This window comes from Podarcis bocagei (assembly GCF_964188305.1).
Source record: "Podarcis bocagei genome assembly, chromosome: Z".
Taxonomy (NCBI): Eukaryota; Metazoa; Chordata; class Lepidosauria; order Squamata; family Lacertidae; genus Podarcis; species Podarcis bocagei.
The window spans coordinates 20442167-20469495 of NC_138140.1; the positions used below are offsets into that span (position 1 = coordinate 20442167).

General features: G+C 45.5%; 1 protein-coding gene across 2 annotated transcripts; it reads right to left on the reverse strand.

Moving 5' to 3' along the window:
- ARR3 (arrestin 3) lies at positions 1-27219 on the reverse strand. Of its 2 annotated transcripts, XM_081178838.1 has the most exons (16): positions 17139-17754; positions 14692-14743; positions 13493-13523; positions 12857-12917; positions 12122-12166; positions 11163-11362; positions 10054-10113; positions 9671-9738; positions 8283-8418; positions 7006-7090; positions 6817-6889; positions 5667-5804; positions 4500-4583; positions 3397-3420; positions 3043-3099; positions 1-1143 (listed from the first exon to the last, which is right to left on the reverse strand). In XM_081178838.1, exons 2-16 carry the CDS (start codon positions 14706-14708, stop codon positions 1047-1049), a joined length of 1176 nt encoding a protein of 391 aa, XP_081034964.1. In that variant the 5' UTR covers positions 14709-14743; positions 17139-17754; the 3' UTR covers positions 1-1046. The 2 variants fall into 2 exon arrangements, with proteins under 2 accessions (XP_081034964.1, XP_081034963.1); XM_081178837.1 differs by lacking the exons at positions 1-1143; positions 14692-14743; positions 17139-17754 and adding an exon at positions 26721-27219 and having other exon boundaries at positions 2548-3099.
- Positions 27220-27329: the final 110 nt, after the last annotated feature.

Consider the following 27329-nt stretch of genomic DNA (forward strand, 5'->3'; position numbering starts at 1 on the left):
GCTTATTTATTTATGTGTTTATTTTAATTTCACAAAATGTATACACTGCTTGATTGTTTTAAAAAAACAAACAAAGAGAACAAATAGTTGCAATGGGTAAACCGGGAACCTCCATCCTTCAAGGGCAGTCTGAGGGCTTGGCCACACTTTCATTTGACCTGCATTCTGATTGTAGAATCATAGGAGAATTGTAGAGCTAAAAGGGACCTCCAGGAGTCATCTACTCCAAAGCCATGCAATGTAGGAATCCTTTAATTGTGCAAAAGTTAATTATTGGGTCTGAGAGCTTTTCTAGTTAGTCTGGGCCTTGCAAAAACCCAATGGTCGCTGAATTAAGCAAAGCCTCTCTCCAGCTTGTCTACAGAAGATCTGGTTCAGCAGGTCAGCGTGGGGTTTTGTAAGGCCCAGAATGATGAAAAAAGCTCTTGGATCTGAGAGAATAAACTGGTACATGATATCATCAGAAGAACATCAGAAGATCCTGCTAGATCAGGCCAATGGCCCACCTAGTCCAGTATCCTATCCTCACAGTGGCCAACCAGATTCCCCAATGGGAAAGCAGCAAGCAGGATCCAAGCACAAGAGCCCTGTGGTTTCCAGCAACTGGTATTCAGAACCATATCTGCCTCCAGCTGTGGAGGCAGAGCATAGTCTTCATGGCTAGTAGCTATCAACAGCCATATTCTCCCCCAATGAATTTGTTTAATCCTCTCTTGAAGCCATCCAAGTTAGTGGCTATCACTGCCTTCTGTGGAAGAGAGTTCCACAGGTTAACGATGCCCTGCATAAAGAAGGATTTCAAGTACACGACATGATCAAAACGCAGGTCAAATGAAAGTGTGGGTGAGCAGCAAGACTGAGGACTCAGTGCCATAGCAGTTTGGGGGTTTTGTTTTGAAAGGTGAGAGCAGCAAGCTCAGCAAAAACTACCACATCACAAATGCAATACGTACTCTAGAGAGAAAACATGTTTCTGCGGGGATGGTGGGGAAGACACATGGGAAGGCTGTCTAAGGTTTCTTGCACTGGTCTGGTGGGTCGTGCCCTTAGCTCTCTTTGTCTTCTTCTTCCTTCTCTTCCTCGTCGTCCTTCTCCCCTTTGAGCTTTTGGCGAGCAAATTCCTCGATCACAATATCTTCCTCACTGGAAGAAATGAGAGAATGAAACAATGTAGAAAGAGCCTTCCTGAATCAGGCCAATGACCCATCTTAGTCCAGTCAACCTGTTCTCAAAGTAGCCAACCAGATAACTCTTTGGTGGAAACCACTAAGCAGGATCTGAGCACACCCCCCACCCACCCCATGCCACCCCCATAGCTTCCAACAACTGAGATGCAGAAGCATTGCTGTCTCCAGAAAAAGGTGAAGCTTCCAATGGGAACAGAGGTTGGTGCCCTTGTCTCCCCACCCCCATTGCCTTTGAGGACATAGAATTGTAGCTTGGAAGGTACCTCCAAGGGCCATCTAGTCCACCCCACCCCCTGCAATTGTGGTGATCTGTTATTCCAACTATGGTCCTCAGCCCCCATCTAATGTTCCCCAGAGGCTCTCTCAATCAGCTTCCTGGATGCTATTGCTGTTGTTATTAATTTATATTACTTTATTATATATTATTAATAATATATTATTGTATTTAGTAATATAAATAAAATACTATTGTTAAGAATATTAATTAATATTGATAATAAATGATAGATATTTTTATTTTATTGCCCATCCTTTACCCTAAGATCCTAAAATCAAACACATCATTGAAAAGTGTTTAAAGCAACTGCCAATAACAATATAAGGAGTGTCCTAAAAATATGCAGCTTGAGTGTCAAGAGCTAAGGCAAAGAGGTGCATCTCTAGCATCCTCTGGAAACTGTGCAATTAAGATGCCAGATGCGCCTCTGCAGGGAGGGAGTTCCTCACTTAGGGGCTGCCACAGAGAAGGCCCTCCACCTGACAGACCACTCCCCCATCTCTGATGGAGGAGGGGACTATCAAGAAGGCCCCCTCTGCCGATTTCAGCACCCAAGAGGGTCTTTAGGGAAGAAGGTGACATTTCAGGTGGATCTGTCTTTAAGTGACCCCACAAAAAAGTAAAGAATAATAGCTAGTTACCTCCTTGGAAGAGCAGAACACGTAAGTGCAGATATCCAGGATGAGCCGTTTGCAGGGTAGAGGAGGGAGGGGAAAGAAGGAAAAGGCAAACCGTCAGTTTCCAGATCCTCCACATGCAAAGCCTAAGAAAGTGTCTTGGGGCATCTTCAGAGACATCAAATTTACAGTGAACAGTCCAGTGGCAGTGAAATGCAGTTTGTGCAGGCAGTTGAGGTTCAATGCATGCAGAAGGAGAAAGCAACTATTCATGCCAGTGGTAGAATAATAGAATCATGGCATTGGAAGGGGCCCCCAAGGATCATCTATTCCAACCCACTGCAATGCAGAAATCACAGCCAAAATACATTTAAGCGGTAGTAAAGAACTGCAGGCACACATATATCTCTTGAACAGGCACTCCCTGGAATGTTTAATTTTTCCTTACCTTGGTGTAGCTGTTGACGATTCACACATCAGAGGGAGGGAAGAAAAAAAGAGAGGTGTACACTGATTAGTCACGTTGATTATTATGATTATTGTTCCTAAAGAACCTGAATAGAAATGGGTGCAAAATGTGTGGCTGTGCGCACACTTCCATTTACTCAGCAACCAGTGTGCTGGGCTGGGAATCATAGAACTGTAGAGTTGGAAGGGACCCCAAATGTTCACACGCAACATTAGCCATCCAGTGGTTTCATAAAAAATAGTGCATTTTAATGCAGTTGCCTCCAAAGCCACCTTCAATCTGGATTAAGAAAAAGGACAACCCAGCTGTGTTTCAAGATGGTCATGTGTACACAGCCTGCCTAAGAGAGTTCTAGGGAGAAGGAGGAAGGTCAGGGAATAGGTCCTTAGTGCTTCCATTCAGAAAGACTCTTAGAGAAGTCTTTCTGAATGGCGACAAAGCCATGGGGATGGTTTTATATCTCCCACAAATCTCCTGCACAAAGCCTTTTACTCACAGTCGTCAGGTTTGGGATGCATCAGGACCACAGGCATCTCCACACCAACATCGCTGAAAAAGAGATGAGGAGAGAGGGCTGAATGGGAGACGCCTCAGAGAGCAAACAGAAGCTTGGAATCAGAGAATTCTAGGGGCATCCAAGGACATTCAGTGCAATGCCCGGCAGTGCAGGAATCACAGCTATTTGTTCACACTGTGATTATTTCTAATTGTTCATAATACGTTTCCCTCCCTCAAATCGTTATAATTATTGTTGTTCGTTTTGTATGCTGTAAGATGCTTTGAGTGCAGTGTGGAAAAGTGGCACACAGATGAGGTGATGCCGATGGTCAGTAAATTGGGGCTTACCTTGATGTGAGATCTCCCAGGATGCTGCAAAGAGAAGAGGAGATTCAAGGTGGAGGACTGCACAAAGGTAGAAACATTCATTGGGAAGGCTATCCCTCCTGTCCCAGTGTGAGTGCACCCAGGCCAATTCAGAGGGTCTGTTGGGAGTCCCTTGGGCTTCCAGTTTTCCACCACTTAGGGCTTCATGTCAACTCACAGACCAAAGGCAGAGCCTGGACCTATCGTTTGGACCTATATAGACTTCAAGAGACACAGAAGAGCATCCTCTTCTCGCAGTGATCAACCGGATGCCCAAATGAGCAACCTGCAAACAGGATCTGAACACAAGGGCCTTCTTTCCTCCTGTGGTTTCCAGCAACTCACATTCAGAAGCATTGCTGCAGAGGCAAATTTAAGGGAGTGTGACTGGTTAGGTTGCACTGGGCGCAGAGCCTCAGGGGTCCCACACCTATTATTTATAATGGAGTGTGAGAAGGGGAGGGGTACTGAATTTTGGCGTTGTACAGGGCGCTGCTGAAATTTGAGACCCTAAGATTTGCCACTGCATTGCTGTTTCCAGCTGTGGAGGAAGAGCATAGCCATTATGACCAGTAGCCATCAATAGCCCTTTTCTTCCCCTCATGAATTTGTCTAATCCTCTTTTAAAGCCATCCAAGTTGGTGGCCAGCATTGCCTCCTGTGGGAGTTTAACTAAGAATAACTTTATTTTGTTTGTCCTGAATCTTGCAGCATTTACCTTCACTGGATGTCCACGAGTTCTGGTGCTTTGAGAGAAGGACAAAAACCTTTCTCTCTCTGCTTTCTCCATGCTAGACATATTTCTATAAACTTACATCATATTGCCTCTCACTCACATTATCTATAAACTAGTAAGCCCCCAATGCTGCAGCCTTTTCTTACAGGGCTGAGCCAATAAAATGTGTCCTTTATAGGGTGCATCCTCATATCTCTTCAGAAATGCAACATTCCCAAAGGGAGAGAGGAAATCAAATAATTTCCAAAAAAAATTCACCCTGACCAGGCTAGGCCAAGACTGAGCAGGACAGAATAACAAGGCAACATAACCCAGAAATGATAGTTCCTCCCATAGAAAACATCCTCACCCTCCTCTGGATACCATCAGGTTGACTTTCACTGTGTAGGAAACCAGGATCCCGAGAACCTCCTTGTCCATCCCGGGTCTCAGACTAAGGGAGAAAAAACAGGAGACATTCAAACAGGAGTCACCATAGACAAGAATATCAGAACATAAGAAGAGCCTGGAGGATCAGGCCAGTGGCCCATCTATTCCAGCATCAGCATCATCGTCTCACAGTGGGGAACAGATGCCTACTATGGGAAACCCACAAGCAGGATCCGGGCACAAGAGCAACTCCCCCCTCCTGTGGCTTCCCGCAACTCAAATCCAGAAAAATTTATTCCTCCAACTACAGTCATACCTTGAGTTGAATGTGCTTCAGGTTGAGCGCTTTCGGGTTGCGCTCTGTGGCAACCCAGAAGTAACGGAGCGCGCACATGCTCATGCGCAGACGCTCAAAATGATGTCACACGCATGTACAGAAGCGGCAAAACGCGGCACGTGCAGATGCGCCGTCGTGTCTTATGTTCCGTTCAGGATGCGAACGGGGCTCTGGAATGGATCCCGTTCGCATCCCGAGGTACCACTGTATAGAGGTAGAACATAGCCATTGTGGCTAGTAACATCAGTAGCCCTTTTCCCATGAATCTGTACACTCCTCTTTTGAAGCCGCCCAGGTTGGTGGTCGTCAAGAGCATGGTTTGTCAATGTGGCACCCATGGGTGCATCTGCAGAGGCCTTTCAAGGTGCTCTCAGGGCCCTGCCCCTCTGTCTGCTAAAATGTGGCTTGGAAGAAGCCTTTTTTGACCAATATTTTGTATTTATTTATTTATTTATCTGTTGCATTTCTATTCTGCCTTTTTCTCTAAGGAACTCAAGGTGGCAGCCATAGTTCTCCCCATTTTCATTTAATTCCCCCTCCAACAACCCTGTGAAGTAAGCTGGGCTTAGAGGCAGTGACTGCCCCTAAGGACGCCCAGTGCGCTGCATGGCCAAGTGAGGATTTGAACTCTGGTCTTTCCCAGACCCTTGTCAGGCACTCTAACCACCACACAAGTGTTTCTCTGGGCCCCAAAAGGTTGGTGACAACCTCACACTCCGGAGAATGGGCAACACAGAGAAGGAATCAGTTTCCCTCTCAATTCCCTGCCCCTCTCTGGCCTCCAGTATGCTCCTCAGGGTTCAGACTTACACGGTGGTGGAGGCCAGGTTGGTGTCCTCATGCTTGAGCTTCCCATCCAGGGCCAGACCCCGCTTCTCCCGGTTGTTGTTCAAGCTGGGGGTAATGCTGTATTTTTTGGAGAAGGTGGAGTTGGCAGCCACGTTCTCCCTGCAGAAGGACAGCAATGGAGGAGGTTAAAGGAGCCCACCTTGCCTCAATTTAAAACCACACACCTCAAGAATCTTAGAATCATGGAATCATAGAACTGTAGAGTTGGAAAGGATCCCTAAGGCTCATCTACTCCAACCCCTGAAAATGCAGGAATGGAGGAATCACATCTAAGGATTTTTTGTTGTTACAGTGGTACCTTGGTTTACGAACTTAATCCGTTCCGCAAGTCCGTTCTTAATCTGAATCCGTTCTTAAACAGAGGCACGCTTTCCCTAATGAGGCCTCCCGCCGCCAGTGCCCTTCCACCATTCGGATTCCATTCTTAGACTGAGGTAAAGTTTGCAAACTGCGACACTACTTTCGGTTTTGTGGAGTTCGTAAACTGACTTGTTCGTAAACAGGACTGTTCTTAAACCGAGGTACCACTGTATTTAAATACAGAAAGTCAGATTTCAGATTGAAAAAATGAGAGTTGGGAAAAATTGAAATTGGCGTGTTCTTCCATTTCACATTCTGAACAAGGAGACCCATCCCCAAGAAGTTGTAGAAGAATTTTTCTCTCCCCCCACCCACCCCACAAAAATAATAATAATTAGGGTGGAGAATTTCAAGAGCTCATTTTGCACACAGCTGTAGTACAACCCTCTTGCAAGGTAGGCTCATCTGTCTTCCCACCCCACCCTCTCTCTAGTGAAAAGAAACGTCATTATGTGGAGTGAAGTGTTAGACTCATGTCCATGTGTAACTACACAAATTAAACATAGGAAAAGTTGAATTCCTCAGACATTTCTGAGAGAAGTTAGCATTTTCACAATGGGTGTGAAAATGGTCCTGGGGCAGAATTAAAACAAAAGAAGAGACTGACTTCCTCTGTGCCTCATTATCAGTTTTTTTTTTTGGGGGGGGGGGGCGCTGATCCAGATTTTTCTCACGAAGACCCAAGACCTTGCACAAGTTGAAGATATCTGTGCAAAGACACACTGGTCTGGTTAGAGATCTGTGTGCTTACATGAACTCCTCTGAACAGACAGCCTTGGTGTATTTGTCCAGCGAATATAGAACCACATCTGTGACTTGCTCAACTAAACAGAGAGAGAGAAAGAAATTATTGAGGTGATAACATAGAATCATAGAATTGTAGAGTTGGAAGGTGACCCTTCCAACCCCCTGCAAAGCAAGGTTCTATGGGTGCCCTTACCTGTTATTTTGATCTTCTTCACAATCTTGTTGGTGGTGTTGTTAATGTTGACATTAACGCCAATTGGATCTCCATGGTAATAAATCTGAAAGGACAGGGGGTTGTTGCTGAAGATGGAGAAAAAGAAGGGAAGGAAATCCCAATCTTTTCCTGGACTCACAACTATTTCTGCAACCATCTCCTGAGCCATTTCGCGTACTATATCTTGCAGTGACTGGATTACTGCTAAAGTAATTGCAGAATGATGCAATACAATTGCTTATGAGAGCAAGGCCTTGTCAGAATATAACCCCTGTGCTCAGAGATCTGCACTGGCTGCTCATTTGCTATGGGGCCAAGTTCAAGGTGTTGCTGTTAATGTGCAAAGCCCTTAACAGCATGGAACCAGTTTACCTGCAATATCACTTTACCTCAGGCATCCCCAACCTGTGGCCCTCCAGATGTTTTGGCCTACAACTCCCATGATCCCTAGGTAACAGGACCGGTGGTCAGAGATGATGGGAATTGTAGTCCAAAACATCTGGAGGGCCAAAGGTTGGGGATGCCTGCTTTACCACATGTAGATGCCCACTCAACTGCTTCTGTCTGCATAATTGGCACTGTTAGAGTTGCCACCTAATCCCTGTTCTTCATTTCTAAGACATTGGTCTTTTAGTGTGGCAGCACTTTAACTCTGGAACTTCCTGCCTATTGACATCATGAAAGCATCCTTCACTGTACCCTTTTCAGCACCTGCTAAAAACTGTTTTGCTTAGGCAAGCCTGTCCACATGTTTAGAATGTTGATGTCTGCTTTAATCTGTTTTTACTTAATTGCTGGTTTTATCTTCTGAATGTTTTACAGAGTTGCTTTTACTGATTAAGATTTATTGTTTTATCTTTTTCATGAACTGCTCTGAAGGGTGTGTTGTTGTTGTTGTTGTTCTTAAAAAAAATCCCAGAGGTGTATAATTTTTTTAATATAAATAAATAAATGACGAAATTGATCAGAAAGGCCACATGTTTGGCCAAATGAACTGACTGCAAATCAAGGTGTGGTTAAGCAATGGACTTGTAGAAGTGGAAGGTACTATGACTTCCCTTGGTTCCTTGGTTTAGATTTCTGTTGATGCAGCTTAGAACTGCATTAGGTTTTGTTTTGTTTTGTTTTTGCTGCTGCTTCACATTTTTGGCTCACTTAGAGGGTCAATAATGTCTCACTAAGCGTGGGGCCCTCCGGAGCAGAGAGACTTGGTGAAGGGGAGAGAATGCCTCAAAAAGCTAACACGCAACACTCACCTCCTTATCCAGAGAGGCCTCCAGGTGCAAAGGCTTATCCGACATCATGAACTGCCTGGTCGTCTCCGACTTTGGGGCTGGGCCTGTCTGGGCAGGTGCAAACTGGACCTTCCGAATCACCAGCCTCACCGAATTTCTGCACAGAGAAGATGTGTGTTATTGAGAGAGGCATTTACCTCTTCCGTAGAACTGCAGAGCTGGAAGAGACTCCAAGGGTCATCTAAGCCAACTCTCTGCAATGCAGAAATTGCATCCAGCTCTTCCAAGAATAAGCCAGTGGGAGGCAGGTGCTTTCATCAATTCCAGAAATCCTCCCTCCAAGTTCAGTAGAAATTAGAAAGAGGCCAAAGATCAGGCCAAAAGGGGCCCAGTATTCTGTCTTCACAGGGGTTGACCAGATGCCCCAATGGGAAGCCTCCAAACAGGATCCAAGCGCAAGAGCAATTCTCCCTTCCTGTAGCTTCCAGCAAGGGTTCCTAACATATGTAAAAGGTAAAGGTAAAGGGTTAGGGTTAGGGCATCTGGTCAACCCCTCACCATTAGGTCCAGCTGTGGGTGGCTCTGGGCCTGCGGTGCTCATCTCGCTTTACTGGCTGAGGGAGCCGGTGTACAGCTTCCGGGTCATGTGGCCAGCATGACTGAGCTGCTTCTGGCAAACCATAGCAGCGCACAGAAACGCCGTTTACCTTCCCGCCGGAGTGGTACCTATTTATCTACCTGCACTTTGACGTGCTTTCGAACTGCTAGGTTGACAGGAGCAGGGACTGAGCAACGGGAGCTCAACCCGTCGTGGGGTTTCAAACTGCCGACCTTCTGATTGGCAAGTCCTAGGCTCTGTGGTTTAACCCACAGCGCTACCCGTAAAACGTATAAATATATGTAATCTATATTGCTAGAGAATCAGCGTGGTGGAGTGGTTAGTGTGTCAGATAAGGACCTGGGAGAGCCAGGTTCAAATCCCCACCACTTGGCCAGGAAGCTCACTGGGTGACCTTGGGAGTCAGCCACTGTCTTTCAGCTTCATCTACCTCATAGGGTTGTTGTGAGCAAAAAATGGGGAGGGGCGGGGAGGAGAACTATGGACGCAACCTTGAGCTCCTTGGAGAAAAAGTTGGGATATAAATGCAGTGAATAATAATAATAGATTACAATAATAGATTGCAAACTGTCATATTTTCCTTGTTGGTTTTACATAAGTGGATCTCAGAGCCTTTTCCTAGAATCATAGAACTGCAATGTTTGAAGGGACACCAAACAATGCAGGAATCCCCAGCTAAATGGCCCTCCAGCCAGTCATTCTGTTCTTTGCATCGTTTATTTTCAGCTGAAGAGCAAACTAAAAATGCTTTGAATAAATGAGTAACTGTTGAAACTTATGCTGGGGTTACCTCTTGTGAATTTTCTCCTCCAGGTTTTCAGCACAGAATCCTTTGACTTCAAAGTCGACCCCACAAGACTGAGGAAAATGCAGAAGAAAGTGGGTTAGAGATTAAGGGTGGGTCATGCCTTTGAACTACTAATTGCAATTCTTGATACAAACACAACCAAGTCCTGAAGTGCTTTAAAAGGCTCATGGTTTTGAGGACAGAAAGCCATCCCATTGGGGATCATAGAAAAGGGTTCATAGAACCATAGGATCGTACAATTGGAAGGGATCCCTGAGGGTCATCTAGTCCAACCCCCTGAAGTGCAGGTATCACAGCTAAATTAAGATATGCTTTAATTTCCATTTGCTTTCCAGGTTTCTTGGATGCTTTCACATACAGCTCACCTTTCCAGCATCATCTGGTCCTGGCTGGAGAGTGACAGAACAGGGGAGGTTGGTTGCCATCTAGAGAGGAAAAAAATAATATTTTATTCCCTTTTAATGCCTACGCTTTTCTAAAAAGCAGTTTTTCTTCTGGAGCTGCTTGTCCCAAATGACTTGTTGGGCTGGCCAGGGCAGGAGGCAGTATAAGGATTACAGTCCACATTTGGAATATTCCACATTTGGAATATACTGTGTACAACCCTGGTTGCCTCTCCTCAAAAAGGAGGTTGTAGAGTTGAAAAAGGTGCAAAAGAGGGTAACTCAGCTGACCAAGGGTAACCCAGCTGACTATGAGGGAAGGTTTCAGCGTTTGGGACCTTTCAGTTTGGAGAAAAGGCAAGTAAGAGGGGACATAATTGAAGTTTATAAACTGGTACATGACATGGAGAAAGTGGTTGGAGAAAAGTTCTTCTCCCTCTCTCATAATGCTAGAAGTCGTGAGCATCCAATGAAGCTGAATGTTGGAAGTTTCAGGACAGATTAAAGGAAGGATTTTCCTCCTGCAGGTGACAGCGATGGCCACCAACCTGGATCAGATAAATTCATGGAGGGCTATTGATGGCAATTAGCCACAATGGCTCTGCTCTGCCACCACAGTTGGAGGCAGCAATGCTTCTGAATGCCAGTTGCTGGAAACCCTAGGAGGGGAGAGGGCTCTTGTGCTTGGATCCTGCCTGCAGGTTTCCCTTTGGGGCACCTGGTTGGCCACTGTGAGAAGAGGAGGCTGGAGTCTAGGTGGGCCCCTGGCCTGACCCAACAGGGCTCTTCCCACATTCACCTTTCCTCCCAAGGAACCCATGTTGGCATATATGGTTCTCCGCCTTTCTCACAACAACCCTGTGAGGTGAGGTTTGTTAGCCTAAGAGGCAGTGCTGGTTTCCCAAAAGAGGCCAATGTAAAAACAGGTTGCTAGCCCAGGTGGGCCCCTTTTGGCCTGATCCAGCAGTGCTCTACTTATGTATTTATGTATACATATAATCATGTTTTTAGGATATAAAAACAATGACTCCATTGAGGGGGAAAAGATGGGGGTCTTGCACAGGGAAGAGGAAGATGCGTCAAAAGTGTACCTCAAAGGTGAAGGGGTAAGCATGTTCCCCCAGCTTTTTCATCAGCTTTTCCTGCAAAGGAGTAAGCGTCTTGGGGGCCTGGTCAGGCACAGGAGGGTACATCTGGGCAGTGAGGACATAGATGTCCTTCCGGAAGGTGAGCCCAATAACATCCAGGTCGTCGCGGCCATAGCGGAATGCACAGGTCAGTGTCACGTACACTGTGGAGGAGGGGGCAGCAGGATGGGGAGAGGAAAAGAGAAGGAAGAATGGGGAGATGGGAGTTGAGAAAGGACAGCAGTGGCGGGGGGAAGAGAGATGATGGTTAGTTTAGAGAAAGTTTCTGAATTCAGATTGTAAATTAAATCTAGAACAGGATTTGTACAGGAGCCGGTCTAATGTGCTGTGTGTGTGTGTGTGTTTTCGTTTGAAGATTAACCATACAATCTAACAGAGGAAGAACCGCAGAATTGTAGAGTTGGAAGGAACCCCGAGAGTCATCTAGTCCAACCTCATGCAATGCAGGAATCAGAGCTACAAGAATCTCTGGTCTCCAATGGGCATCCAACCTCAGTTTAAAACCTCCAATAAAGGGAGAGTCCACCACCATACAGGGGAGTCTATTCCACTGTCAAATGGCTCTTACTGTCAGAAAACTTTTCCTGATGTTTAGTTGGAATCTCCTTTCCTGGCACTTGAAGCTATTGATTTGGGTCCTCCCTACTGAAGCAGCAGACAACAAGCCTGATATTTGTATCACTTTGCCCACTTTAAGCTTCTAAATAGCACCAGAGTCAATAAGCGTGGGAGGGAAGAAGAGGTGGTTTCATAGCTGAGAAGAGATGCCTTGAACTAAGCCAGCAATTTCTGGGATAAAGTCTCTCCCAAATATTCATGTGTTTCCAATGAAAATTGTTACAAAATTTGTGTCTCCATCCCAATAAAATAAAACTGGAAAAACAAGACAATGAGAAAATTACCTTTCCGGTCTTTCAGGTACTCTGGGTCAACCAAGACAATCCCATCTGCAAATACATGTAAAAGAGAATTGGATCAACAAGGAGGGAGAGATAGAGTTGGAAGGGACCCCAGGGGTTGTCTAGCCCAACCTTGTAAAGGTAAAGGTAAAGGGACCCTTGACCATTAGGTCCAGTCGTGGCCGACTCTGGGGTTGCGGCACTCATCTCGCTTTATTGGCCGAGGGAGCCGGCGTACAGCTTCTAGATCATGTGGCCAGCATGACTAAGCTGCTTCTGGCGAACCAGAGTAGCGCACGGAAACGTCGTTTACCTTCCCGCCGGAGCAGGACCTATTTATCTACTTGCACTTTGACGTGCTTTCGAACTGCTAGGTTGGCCGGAGCAGGGACCGAGCAACGGGCGCTCAACCCGTTGCGGGGATTCGAACCACTGACCTTCAGATTGGCAAGTCCTAGGCTCTGTGGTTTAACCCACAGCGCCACCCGCATCCCTTAGCCCAACCTTGTACAAGGCAAGAATTCTATGATCTACAGGCAATAGAATTGTAGATTGGGAAGGGAACCAAGGGCCATGTACATGCCTGCAATGCAGGAATCACAGCTAAAAAAAGCCCTGACAGATGGGTACTCAAGTTGGAGCTTAATGCCCCCCAAGTCATGAGGTAGACAGGCAACCACCACCATCTTTCCAGCTGAAATTCAGATGACTGAAGGGGATAGAAAGAAAACCACTCACCAACGGGTTCCACAGAATCCACATGGTCCACAAAATCTCTTTTCCCCAGGTAGATGGATAGCTAGATGGGCAGGAGGAAAGTGTTTGATCAGCTAGCAAATTTAGTCTTATGGCATCTTACAACCATCAAAATAAGGCAGGTCCTAAAAACATACACCCCAACGGCAAAGAAGTGTGTCTTTAGCATCCTCCAGAAGCTGTGCAATGAAGATGCCTGATGTACCCCTTGGGGGGAGGGGGACTCAGGGGCCACACAGAGAAGGCACCCCCCCCCCCAGCCTCTGAGGGTGGAGATGCTACCAAGAGGGCCCCTACCAAGACTTCCAAAGCTCAAATATTTGTTTATGGCACATCTATTTCAGAATCAGTGAATCAGAGAGTTGGAAGCATAGGAGCCAATTCCTAGGGGCCATGGGGGTGTCAGCGCCCACTATAAAATATTTGAGAGGGCCAGACTCCCGCAAAGTTGATGGGCATTCCCATTCAAATGATGTGTGGGCACTGTGTCATGTGATCGGTTATGCAGGGTGGCGTGGGGCTCACCTGGGCCCCCACAATATTTTATTCAAGTTGGCACCCCTGGTTGGAAAAGACCCAACCCCCTGCAATGCAAGAATATTTACACAGTGGTCTTACCTTTCCATTGGGGCAGGTCTTCTTGTACACTCTGCCAACAAAAGTATAGGGAAGGGAATGAACTCAAACCATTTTTTAAAAATAAAGTATTCCATTAAGTATTGTGCTGCATTTATTTCTCTAATCAAGATATTCAGGCTAAGGCTAATGAACAGAAAGGAGACAGCAGAAGACCAACTTCCTTGGTAGAGCAACAGTTCTAGAAGTCCTAGAAGTATAGAGTTCGAAGGGGTCATCTAGCTCAACCCCCTGCAACACCATTTTTGTCTGCCTGATTTTAAATGAAACCTAGCAAACAGAGGTTGGACTAGACGGCCCTCTGGAGTCCTTGCAACCCTAAGGTTCTGTGGCCAGAAGAATGTGAGCAAGTGCAATAGGGTGCTTTTGTTTGGAGGCTGCCGAAATACATACTCTGAGTGTGTATGCGTGTGTATGTTTGCATGGGATTTCTTGAGAAATGTCTGCTCAAGATGAATAGCATAAATTAATTAATGGTTGTTGTTTTTTTGTTTGGAAAAAGAACATAGGGCGTTGCCTTACACCATTGGTCCATCTAGCTCACTATTGTCTACACTGACCGGCAGCTCCTCTCCAGGGTTTCAGGCAGGGCTCTCTCCCAACCCTCCCTGGAGATGCCATCAGGGATTGAACCTCAGGCCTTCTGCATGCAAGGGCCCCTGGGAAGCTGACTTATAGTGATTCAGACTATTGCTCCACGTGGTTCAGTATTGTCTGCACTGATTGGCAGCAATGGCTCTCCGAAGTTTCAGGCCAAGGATTTTCCTAGGCCTGCCTGGGGATTCTCTTTCCCACTGAGAGACAGTCCTCTCCTTCAAATTGCCATAAGATTCCAGTCCTCGTGGCTCTGTGTAAAAGGCCTGACTGAAAGAGCAACATCAGAAGCTGCCTTCTTTCTGAGAGTAAGACCCATCACTACATGTACCTTAGTGTTGTCTACATTGACTGGCAGGAGCAATTCAGGACTTCGGGGGGGGGGGTAGTCTCTCCTAGCCCCACCTGGAAATGCCGGTAGGGACTGAGCCTGCGATCTTCTCCTGGGTGAAAAGCTAAACATAGGTGAGATCCAAGTTTGGGCACCCCCTCCACCATCCTACTGGGTCCAAGGTGAGTCTGATGGGGTGAAAATGAGCCCAAATGAGCTTGGTCTTTTCACATCTAGCAGGCAAAAGTTGACTTACTTTGACCCATCAGCCATATCCAATTAGTGTAGCAGAAGCAGCAGAAGCAGAACTGTGGAAGAAATCGAAAGGCTAAGTTAGCTGTATGGCAAAGGAAGGATTGCCCTTAGCCTTTTTAGTGCCACAGGACAAAAAAAAGGATTTGCCTCCTCCACTTGCATCCTGCTTCCCTGTCCGCAGAGTCCTACGTTATAGAATCATAGAAATGTAGAGTTGGAAGGTACCCCAAGGGTCATCTAGTTCAACCCACTGCAATGCAGGAATCACAGCTCAATAATCCCTTAGAGATGGCCATCCAACCTCTGCTTTAAAATCTCCAGTGAAGAAGAGTCTGCTACCTTCAGAGGTTGTTTATTCCACTGTTGAAAAGTTCTTACCACCAGAAAGTTCTTCCTAAGTTTTAGCCGGAATCACTTTTCTTGTCCTTCGAAGCCATTGGTTTGGGTCCTTCCCTCTGGACCAAAAGGAAACAAGCTTGCTCCATCTTCCATGTGAAAGCCCTTCAGATATTTGAAGGTGAGTATCATATCTCCTCTCCGTCTTCTCTTCTCCAGGCCAAACATATTCAATTCCCTCCACCGTTCCTCACAAGGTTTGGTTTCCAGACCCTTGATCATCTTGGTCACCCTCCTTTGCACACCCTCTAGCTGGCCAATATCCTTCTTAAATTGTGGTGCCCAAAACTGGACACAGGTCTTCATTTGAGGTCTGACCAAGGCAAAGTAGGTCTATTACTTCCCTTGATTTGGACACTCAACTTTTCTTGATGCTGCCTAGAATGGCATTAGCTTTTTTTGCTGCTGCACTACACTGTTGCCTCAAGCTAAGCTTGCTGCCTACTCAGACCCCTAGATCCTTTACTCACCTCTTCCTATGGGGTGCCCCTTAACATTTGGCTGCGCATTTGGTTATTCCTGCCAAAGTGTAGAATGTTCTGCTGATGTAGCCTTGAACTGCATTAGCACGGTTACATCACATGGTTGGCTCATGCTAAGTTTGTAGTCTGCTAAGACCCTGAGATCCTTTTCACATGGACTGTTGTGTCTGTATTTGAGGTGCCCAACTTTAACCTGGGAATTAAAGAGTAAGTATATATCTTTAATCAGTAGAGTTTCTGCAAGATTAACAGGGATGAGCCCAGCTCTTTAAGGAGGTCAATCCTAACAAGCTGGGAGCCTACTAGCAGGTGTCACAACGAGGGGCCCATTTATGCAGCTACAACAAAGACATCCCTCAACACTGGCAAAGCAGCTGTGCATTGCCATTGACCATTTCAATGTAGTCTGCGCTGAAATTCCGAACTCTGAAAAAACGAATAGCTTACAGTGCGGTTATTGATGGTGTAGTGAGCATTATTTTATAGAAGGCAGTCCTACCCTCTCACAAGGGGCTTGGATACTATCAACCTTAAAACTCTAAAGTAATAATGATTTTAAAAAATATTTCTAACTTTAATATAGACCAAAGTATGTCAGCGACTTGGAGGTGCAAATGAACTTTCATTTTCTTTTCACAAAAAAACTTTCATAAGCCTTTGTCTGGCTGTCTGGCTGTCTGGCTGTCTGTCAGTCTGCCAGTCAATCATCTATCTGTCAGTCTATATCATCTATCTATCTATCTATCTATCTATCATCTATCTATCTATCTATCATCTATCTATCTATCATCTATCTATCTATCATCTATCTATCATCTATCTATCATCTATCTATCTATCTATCTATCTATCTATCTATCTATCTATCATCTATCATCTATCTATCTATCATCATCTATCATTATCTATCATCTATCTCTACTGTCTGTTAGGCATGTCTGTTTGTCTATACATATTTGACAGACATTCTATGTATCTATCTTGTCAGTCTATCTATCACCTGTTCGTATATCTGTCTATTTGTCTCACTTTCTATCTATTGGTCTATTGGTCAGCTAGTCTAGCTATTAATCATCTATCTATCTATCTATCTATCTATCTATCTATCTATCTATCTATCTATCTATATCTATCATCATCTATCTATCTATCTATCTATCTATCATCTATCATCTATCATCTTCCTCTGTCTATCATCTATTTATCTATTTATCTATCTATCAGTCAAAGAATCAATCAATCACCTTCTGGTGCCTATATGCCAGCTGAAAAGCAAGATGAGCACCGCACCCCATGGTCGCCTTTGACTGGACTTAACTGTCCAGGGGTCCTTTACCTTCCTCAACTTTTATCATTTAATCTTTTATTTGTCATCTATCGTTACAATTATTCTCTCTGTTTATAGACATTATAAAATGAAACAATCAAACTTTAAAAAAAAAATTTCTGGTGCCAGATATATTCATCTAGTTTAGCTTTTATTACTCAGAGAGAGGCACCCCCTAAATTCCTCTGAGCTCTGCTGGTCACTGGAGTAAAAGAAAAAGAAGGTCCATCCAAGATGCCTTACCTGAAATCAGGAGAGTCTCTCGAGGTCCACACACCTCTTTGCACCAATCCTGGAAGGCTTCTGACTATTGCACCGGGGCTTTTTATAACCCCATTGTGGTCCCTCCTCCATTCATTGGGGGTGTAAAGTGTGTGCTTATTTTTGAGGCCAGAATCCTATTAGACTATTAGTTAAGGGGACTCTGGTTGAGTAACAGAGTGGGCTATAAATACGTTTTCTTTGGGAAGACGATTACAGGGATTGAGGAAGCAGGCTCAAGCACCAAGATTAGCCAGGCACAACGGTGCCTGAGATCAAGCCATCGATGTGGGTGTTCTTACTATACAGATGGCATCACCCTTCTTTGAAAATGTCCGAAATGTTCTCTTCTATATCACTTAATTGCCAGAGGGGATGCGATAAACTTGGTGGGTATTCTAATTTATGGTGGGGACGTACACGTGTGCAAGATTTGGGGGATTTAATATTGATGGGAATGATAAATATTCCTGAACTATAGTTGTCCAAAATTAATGTAACCGAATATTAGTTATGATGCCTGTGTCAAAAGAACAGGTCTTATCTGACGTCTGGGTACCTCAAAGAGCCATTGCAACAATGGGAAATATTACACTGGACACTTGGTACCACTTGCTCTAGAACAGAGCTGTGGTGGGGGGAAATGACACAAAATTTGAGATTTCAGTGAGGACTAAAACCTCCAGACACTTTTCATATGATTTGGCATTCCTTTTTGGCATATAATGCAGCCGAACATCATTTTCAAGACAACCCTTGTCACAAGCCTGGCAAATCTGGAATAATCAGATAATACTGATCATATTTGCTTGGATTTTGTTGCTTCCTCTCATATGTAACTGTACAGTGCAGCATAGTGGTTAGAATGTCAGAACAGGGTTTGGATCCCCATTTGGACACAAAGTTCATTGGGTGTGACAATGGGGGCCAGCCTAGGGTTATTGTGGAGATTAAATGTGAAGGGGGAGAACAATGGACTTGTCACTTTGAGCTCCTTGGGGGGAAAGGTGGAATATAAAAGCATCACAATTAATAATAATTAATATTAATAAACTGTATTCATTCTATGTGCCTATTTTATAGTTTTGTATTTCATCTTTTCGCTTTCACCTGTTGTATAAGGTCTACCAGACTTGCGTGTTGAGCCCCCTGGTTCATGGAAGTGAGTCATGGGCAGCTTACAACTGCCAGAAGCAATGCCTCAACTCCTTCCACATGTGCTACGTCAGGAACATTTTGGGCATCATATGGCAGGAAGAAGACGAAGAGTTTGGATTTGATATCCTGCTTTATCACTACCCAAAGGCGTCTCAAAGAGGCTAATATTCTCCTTTCCCTTCCTCCCCCACAACAAACACTTTGTGAGGTGAGTGGGGCTGAGAGACTTCGAAGAAGTATGACTGGCCCAAGGTCACCCAGCAGTTGCATATGGAGGAGTGGAGATGCAAACCCTGTTCACCGGATTACGAGTCTACCGCTCTTAACCACTTCACCACACTGGACAGAGTTTGAAAAAATTATTTGCCCTTCCAAGCCCACATTCCTAGCATGTTTGCACTCCTGTCTCAGTGACATCTACACTGGCTTGGTCTACGTCCACAGAATGGAAGATGACAGGATCCCCAAGGGCGTGCTCTATAGGGAAGTGGTTTCAGGTATTGGGCCTCTTGTCAGAGTAACTCTGTGCTGCATAATATCATGTGCAAATGTGACACAAAGGCTGGCAACATCAACTCTGCCATGTGGGAATTCCTTGTAGACAACCACAAGTCCTGGAGACAGACAGTTGGGTCCTGTATCCACAGCATTGACCAAAGAAGGAAATACCACTGGGAGGAGTGCAGAGAGAAGAAACATCATGGTGCATCTCTAACAGTGAAACCAGACACCTTCATCTGCCCCAGACATAGCTGTCAACGTTTCCCCTTTTTTAAGGGAAATTCCCTTATTCCAAATAGGGAAAAGAAAAGGGGAAAGTTATGGCCCCAGATGAAACAAAACATGTCGCTCCCGTATTGGCTTCTACAGCCACATAAGGCCATAACCTTCCAACAGTTTGACTTCACTCCCAAAGGTGCATTCCTCCTTTGTCTCCTGAGACAGATGGATGCCAACCACAGTAAGTTATAATGTTTCTTTCTTTTCTGTATACATTTTTCAAGAGAGTTCTGTGTGGATTTCCAAATTGCTGTGGTTTTGAGAAACTCAGTGCAGAAACTTTTTCTAGTGGGTTAAATGGTCTTTGTCATTAAGAATATAAGAAGAGCCTTGCGGGATCAGGCCAATGGCCCATCCAGTCTATCATCTTGTTCTCAAAGTAGCCAACCAGATGCCCCTTGTGGGAAACAGGATTCAAGGGCAAAAGCACCCTCCCTTTCTATTCAGAAACATTGCTGCCTCCAACTGGGGCTGCCCCAGATCTCCCCAGTCATTGTAAAGGGAGGGAGCGCGAGTGCAGTACCTGCCAGCACCAGCAGCATGTGTTTGGAGAGATTTGAGGTGGCAGATTGGGGGCATCCTAAAAACTATGACCCATGTTGAGCCCACTCCAGCAGGAATGTCCCCAAACGTCTAGGTGCGTTGGGCAATGTGTTCAACCACAGGAATTCCCTTCAAGGATTTTTTCCCCCCTGTGACACAGAAGCTTGTTTTCTTCTACTCCAGAGAGGAGGATTCAAATTACAAGGAGATTCTGACAAAACATTAGGAAGAACTTTCTGATGGCAAGAGTATTTAAAGAGTAGAACAAATTCCCCCAGAAGGTGGTGGACTCTCCTTCATTGGAGATTTTAAGTCAGGGGTAGTCAACTTTTTTATAGCTACCACCCACTAATGCATCTTTCTTGATGGTAAAAGTTCCTTACTGCCCACCAGTGCTCGATGGGAGGAGAATTCAGCTTGTGCCATAGAACCCCCTACTGCCCAACTAGAATCCTGAAACACCCACTAGTGGGCGGTAGGGACCAGGTTGGCAATCTCTGTTTTAAGCAGAGGTTGGATGACCACCTGTCAGGGACTCCTAAGCTGTGATCCCTGCATTGCAGGGATTGGACAAGATGACCCTTAGGATCCGTGCCAATCCAATGATTCCACCATTCTGTTATTATATCCTGCTCTTCCTCCCAAAGGGCATCAAACAACAAGCAATAAACCATAAAAACACATATTGAAAACATTTATGGAAAAGTGTATTTCTACTCATGCATCGTAAGCTGCTCAGATGCCTTCACGTTTTGCCAATGTTTTTGAAATGAGGGGAGAGTGAAAATGGGTTCCTTGAAAAGTATCTGCTCTAGCTCCTAGTAATAATACCCACTCTGCTGAGGATATACCCTGCCAAGTCTCTTATCTCTGTGTTTTGTGTCCTTCATGCCTCTGTGGGATTATCTCTGAGGCCACGGCGCAGCTGAGCATCAATGTGCAGTGTGTCAATGGGGTCAGCCTGCTTCCATCCATAATGAGACTGATCCCAGGCAACTCCATCTTCTGTCTGTGTGTGGGAGGGGGTCCTGTCCTTCACCCTGGCTTGTCTTCTTGAAGAATTTCTGCCCTTACCTTCTGCATTTGGTACTTTGAGTTAGGTGGACCAAGATGGCAAGCAGGATCTATCAGCAAGTGTCATTCTGCAGTTAGAGTGTCAGACGAGGACATGCAAGATATCATGGTTTGAATCCCCACACAACTGTGAAGCTCACTTGGGTGACCTTGGAGGCTAGTCACCTACGTTGCATACTTGATGAAATGTGGAGAGAACTATTTATGCCACTTCAAGCTCCTTGAAGAAAAAAGGCAGCGTAGAAATGGAATAAACAAATGCAGGAGTGGTATCTATTTCTTCATTCTGTTTATTTTATTTTTATTTCAAATGTATAAATTTTAACAAGGGATGAATTTTTGCATACAAACAAGAAAGCAACAACAAAACAACAAAAATGCACTAAAATCATATGGAATGTAGCATCTGGTGGGAGAAGACAAAATGACTGCATTGTTTTGCATGCAAAGATGCATTTCCTTAAAATAATCATGCAGAATCACACAATGCTCTTACACACAATAATAAGACTTTGGCTGAAGCCTTTTGCCAACGTACTTAGTGGTATGTCCGGGGCCGGATTTAGGTTTGATGAGGCCCTAAACTACTGAAGGTAATGGGGCCCTTTATATGTCCAGCTGTCCTTTGTCAACAACAAATTGTCCCTGTTGTTTTTTGTTGTTGAATATATTCTATATGGTAATTTATGAACCTAATAAGTATCTAAAGCCATTTGCACATAACAAAAAATGTATCTTATCAAAGTAATTGTTGAACTGAAATACAATTAAGAAGAAGTATATTAATAGTGAAATACTTTTAAAAATTTTGTTGGGGGGCAAGCAAAAGAGTGAGGCCCTAAGCTATAGCTTGTTTAGCTTATACACAAATCCGGCACTGGGTATGTCCCATTAAGCTCAATTGGATTTACTTCTGAGTAAACATAAAGAGGATCAGGCTATTAGGCTGCAGTCCTATGACACTTACTTGGGAGGAAGTATCAATGAATTCAGCAGGTTGATTTAGAAGTAAATATAAGTAGGATCTGGGTAGGCTCATCTATACAAGAGTGTTTTCAGCATGCATCCGTATTAGCAGGCAAGGAATTCCGAGGTGTGGGTGCTGCCACATTAATAATCGAGTTCTCACAAATGCAGAAGGTAGAAATGTAAACAGACATTGCTTAGTGCAGTGTTTCCCAACCTTTTTTGGGCAAAGGCACACTTGTTTGATGAAAAAAATCTCGAGGCACACCACCATTACAGCCCCGTGACGTCAGCGCGCAGCGTCACGCCGGGAGGGACGCACGAAAGTGTAAGTTTCAATTTTTTCCCCTCCCCCTTGCCGGGGAACCTCCAAGCTTTGGGGGTGGGGGGGGAGGAGGCAGCAAAGCGAGGCAGGAAGGAGAGCGCGGCTTGGCTGGGTGAGCTTTGGCAGGGGCAGGGAATGAGAGCCGCGAGGCGGGTGCTGCGGACGGAGGCGCTGCCCGCCGAGCTCGCAGGCAGCCAGGCAGGCAGACGGCGAGAGCCCCGCGCTGGGCGGCCTCTCCTCGCCGTCGCCGCCCCGCCTCTCGCCGCCTGACTCGCCCGCCTCCCTCCAGGCAACATCTCGCGGCACACTAGGCAACATCTCGCGGCACACTAGTGTGCCGCGGAACAGTGGTTGGGAAACACTGGCTTAGTGTATCTATCACATTCAGCACCTTTTCTGTTGCCCTGCAGTTCATCAGCCGAATGAATGAATGAATGAATGAACGGGGAGTTAACACAACTGTTTTCCTTGCTTTCCAATTACTAGCAGTCCAGCAGAAATATAAAGAACATATAGAATCATAGAACTACAGAGTTGGAAGTTACACCCAAGGGTCATCAAGTCTAACCCCCTGCAATGTGATGCCCAGTAAATTACAATGCTGTTTTGGGGAAACATGGAGATCTCTAGAGGACGGACTCAGTTGGTGACTCACTTGCCTCTGCCTAAGCCACCATTATTCAGAGTGTTTCCTTGGCCAGCCCTCCCAGTGTGAGCCCATCATTGATGTGAAGAACTCCGTAAGCTGAACCGCTGGGCCCTTGAGCACGTTGCCCAGAGGTAGGACTCCTGATCCCATAATTGTTCACTCCAGAGCAGCTTAAGGTCGGCAGATTAGCTGCAGCTATTTCTGTCAAGGTTAAGGGATGCAACGAACTTGCTTGTTTCAAGAAACACGCTCACTCCAACCAGCCTTTACTTAAACAGAAAGTTTGTTGTTCAGTTTTCTGCAAACTGCTCTGAAAGCCTTTTCTCGCTAAAGGAATACAGTTGTATTAATGACAACTGCAGCCAGCTAAAGAAAGAGCTTTGATTAAAGCAATTAAACAGAAGCTATGGATGAAATGAAAGGTAAGGAGAGCCATAGGTACTAAGATTTATTGGAAGAAAAATGAGTGGTGGTTGCAAAAATGAGCCACCAGCAACTATGAAGTCTTCCTCTCTAAGAAATCATAGAATTGTAGAACTGGAAGGGACTCTCAAGGGTCATCTAGTCCAATTCCTGCAATGCAGAGACCACAACTAAAGAATCCCTTGCAAACGGCTATCCAACTTCTGCTTTAAACCCCCCAACAAAAGAGAGTCCACCACTTTCTGAGGGTGTCCTCTCCACTGTCTAATGGCTCTTCTTCTATCAGAAAGTTCTTCCTAATGTTTAGTTGGAATCCCATTTCTTATCATTTCAATCCATTGGTTTGGGTCCTCCCCCCTGGAGCAGCAGAAAACAAGCTGGCTCCATCTTCTCTATAACAGCCCTTCAGGAATTTGAAGATGGCTCTCATGTCACCTCTTGGTCTCCTCTTCTCAAAGCTGAACATCACTGACTCCCTAAACAATGTCTCTTGGTTTCCAGACCCTTCATCATCTCAGTCGCACACCAAGGCAGAATAATAGTGGCACTATTCCGTCCCTCGATCTGGGTACTTGATTTGGATGTAGCCTAGAATAGCATTAGCTTTATTTGCTTTATTTGCTGCTGCATCACACTGTTGCCTCACTGTAAGCTTGGGGTCTTCTTAGATCCCTGGATCCTTTTCAGATCTCTTGCTGTTTGCAGGGCTTCTCTTTGGGGCATCTGGTTGGCCACTGTGAGAAGAGGATGCTGGGATAGATGGGCCACAGGCAGGTTCTTCTTACAGGGCCATGTGTACAGAACGCCCCCCTCCACTGGGTGGGAGAAGCCAAGGCGGGGTAAATAGTGGGGTGTTGCAGCTTTGGTAAATTGTGCACAGGACGCGGGTGGCACTGTGGGTTAAACCACAGAGCCTAGGGCTTGCCAATCAGAAGGTCGGCGGTTGAAATCCCTGCGATGGGGTGAGCTCCTGTTGCTCGGTCCCTGCTCCTGCCAACCTAGCAGTGCGACAGCACCTCAAAGTGCAAGAAGATAAATAGGTACCACTCCGGCGGGAAGGTAAACGGCGTTTCTGTGCGCTGCTATGGTTTGCCAGAAGTCGCTTAGTCATGCTGGCCACATGACTCCAGCTGTACACTGGCTCCCTGGGCCAATAAAGCGAGATGAGCGCTGCAACCCCAGAGTTGGCCACAACTGGACCTAATGGTCAGGGATCCCTTTACCTTTTACATAGGAAGCTGCCTTATACCAAGTCAGACCCTCACTCTGTCTAGCTCAGTACTGGCAACACCAACTGGCAACAATCCCTTCCAGCTCTACGATTCTATGATTCAAAACCTATTGTTAGTTTAAAACATGGGTCTGGATTATTATTTTTTTAAAGACTTTCCAGATAATGAATCATATTCTTTTCGTTTCGACAGGTAGGGGGTGATTTTTGTTTATTTACTTTGGTTTTAATGTGGAGTCCATTCGGGCAGGTCCCAACCTGGCTGCCCTTCCAATCTCCTGTGGTGACAGATGGTGGTCACTGCTCATCTGTAATTAATTGAACTCTCTTGACTGCAGTCTTCCTAATGCAGCTCGAATTATCTCCTGGGCAGGCTGGCTGCAAAGGCCTCGCCCCATCCAGCCCTTACATAAGGATTTCCCAACACCAGCTTATTTCCACAGCTGATCTTTGTGTACCACTTGTCAACCTGGGAAGGAAGCCTATCTAGGAGAAGGAAAGCGCTAATCCTAAACCTTCGCTGCCTCGCAGGATATCTTCAGGTGAAGAAAAGGCTAAGGAGTAAACCCTACACAAGTCCAGAGTGGAGTCCCTAAACTGGCTGGATAGCACCTTGTATGCCTCCTTCCGGCAACTTGTGCAGCTAAACTGGTGCCAAACATATAGTTCTGCTTTTCTTTGGACTATATCAGCGCAGCCAAGAGGGGAGGTCTTGTTGTTTCGGCAGCCTAGGACTGTTAATAGTGTTTTATAGATAGGAATTATTTTATTCATGATTTGTTGATTATTATATGATTGATGCTGTATTTGTCATGTTCTGTTGCAGGCTTCCTCACACTCGGCCCTCTAGATGGTTTGAGACTACAATTCCCATCATCCCTGACCACTGGTCCTGCTAGCTAGGGATCATGGGAGTTGTAGGCCAAAAACATCTGGCGGGCTGAGTTTGAGGAAGCCTGTTCTGTTCTGTTCTGTTCTGTTCCCATTATTGGTTGGTTGCAAAGCTGCTTTGGGATTCATAAAATAAAACCAATCAAAGCAAATCGCTGAAATTTGGACATACATCATTTGGAAGAGCTTCCTCCCTTGAAGATGCTGTCAATGAGTGGCAGGGAGGGGGAAAAGCTATTTGCATCCATCTGTCTTGAGAGACAATGGAGTGTGCCTCCCAGGGGTGAAGTTAAACCACTGCATTAGCAGCATCGAAGCCTGGGGCACAAGCCTGGACAGTGTGAATGGAGGTTCTGGGCTACCCAGATGACAAGAAAGCTTCCTACAGTTTGACTTCACCTTCGAAGGTGCACTTTTCCATTGTCTCTCTCGACAGACCGATGCCAACCAACCTACCGAAAAAGAGGAAGGGATGACCACCAACTTAGATAGTTTTTAAAGAGGATTGGACAAATCCAGGGGAGGGTTATGCTCTGCGTCCCCAGTCTGATGCAGCAATGCCTCTGAATACCAGTTGCTGGAAACTGCAGCAGGGGAGAGGGTTCTTGTGTCTGCACAACTGGATGAGCATCCTTCAATTCCTTCACCCAAGTAGTTTATAAAGACACTGAACTACTACAGGCCCAGGACAGATCCCTGTGGTGGCACCCCACTTGTCCCTTTCTTCCAAGTGATGAGGAACCATTAGTGAGCACACTTTGGCCTCAGTCAGTCAACCAGCTACAAATCCACCTAAAAGTTACCTCATCTAGCCCACGTTTTGCCAGCGTCTCTGCAAGAATATTTTGGGGGACTTTTGTCAAGTCTTACTGAAATAAAAATGCACTACATCCACAGCATTCCCGATACACCAAGCTTGTAAAGGTAAAGGTACCCCTGACCATTGTGTCCAGACATGGACGATTCTGGGGTTGCAGCGCTCATCTCGCTTTACTGGCTGAGGGAGCTGGCGCTTTGTCTGCAGACAGCTTCCAGGTCATGCGGCCAGCATGACTAAGCCACTTCTGGCAAACCAGAGCAGCACACGGAAACACCATTTACCTTCCCACCGGAGTGGTACCTATTTATCTATTTGCACTTAACGTGCTTTCAAATTGCTAGGTGGGCAGGAGCTGTGACCGAAGAACAGGAGCTCACCCCATCGCGGGGATTCAAACCGCCTTCTGATCGGCAAGCCCTAGGCTCTGTGGTTTAGACCACAGCACCACCCACGCCCACACCAAGCTTGTAACTCTTATCAAAACAAATGAGATTTGTCTGCCATGACTTGTTTCTGAGAAACCCATGCTGGGTCTTAGGAATCACAGCATCCTTTTCACAGACTGCTTGTTTTAATTATCTGTTCTAGGACCTTTCCTGGTATCAATGTCAAGCTCACCAGTCAGTAGTTACTTGGTTCTTCTTCTCCCCGCCCCTTTTTGAAAAAGGGGACATTTGCCCGCCTCCGGTTTGCAGGGACCTCACCTGTTCTCCAAGAATTCTCGGTTATAGACAAAGGCTCTGCGATTACATCTGCAAGCTCCTTTAGAACCCGCTAACTCATCAGGCCCTGGAGATTTGAATACATTTAAAGTGGTTAGGTGTTTCCTTATCACCTCTTTCCCCATCTTGGGCTACAGCTCCCTCCTTACATCATTTATTGTTATCACCAGGTTGGGCATTGCTTTCCTTTTGGAGAAAAGCAGAGGCAAAGCAGGGGTTGTGCAGTTCCACCTTCTCTGTCATCCAGGAGCATTTCGCCACCTTCTCCACACAGATGACCTATTACTTACTTGTTCTTCCTCATTTCAAACATAGCCAAAGAAACTTTTATTATTTTTAACCGCTCTTGTAAGCCTGAGTTCATCCTGAGCTTTGCCCTGCCTGACTCTCTACCTGAAACTACTCTTGGCTACTCTTCATGAGTTCCTCATTCTTCCATTTCTTATATATGCCCTTCCTAAATCTCAGTGCATCTGTAATCTCCTTACCTGATCCTGCAGGTTCTTCTAATATTCTCATGTTCTTATCAAACACCAGAGGGCTGGAGCTTTCTGACTAAACAACAGCTGTATGCCCAAAAGCTCAATGGGG

Coding starts and splice junctions, on each gene's coding strand:
- ARR3 (XM_081178837.1), bottom strand. CDS start 26,863: ATGGGGAAAGAGGTGATAAGGAAACACCTAACCACTTTAAATGTATTC. Junction 9,739..10,053: donor GACCAGATGATGCTGGAAAG/GTGAGCTGTATG, acceptor CATTTTCCTCAG/TCTTGTGGGGTCGACTTTGA. Junction 6,890..7,005: donor GAAGAAGATCAAAATAACAG/GTAAGGGCACCC, acceptor CTCTCTGTTTAG/TTGAGCAAGTCACAGATGTG.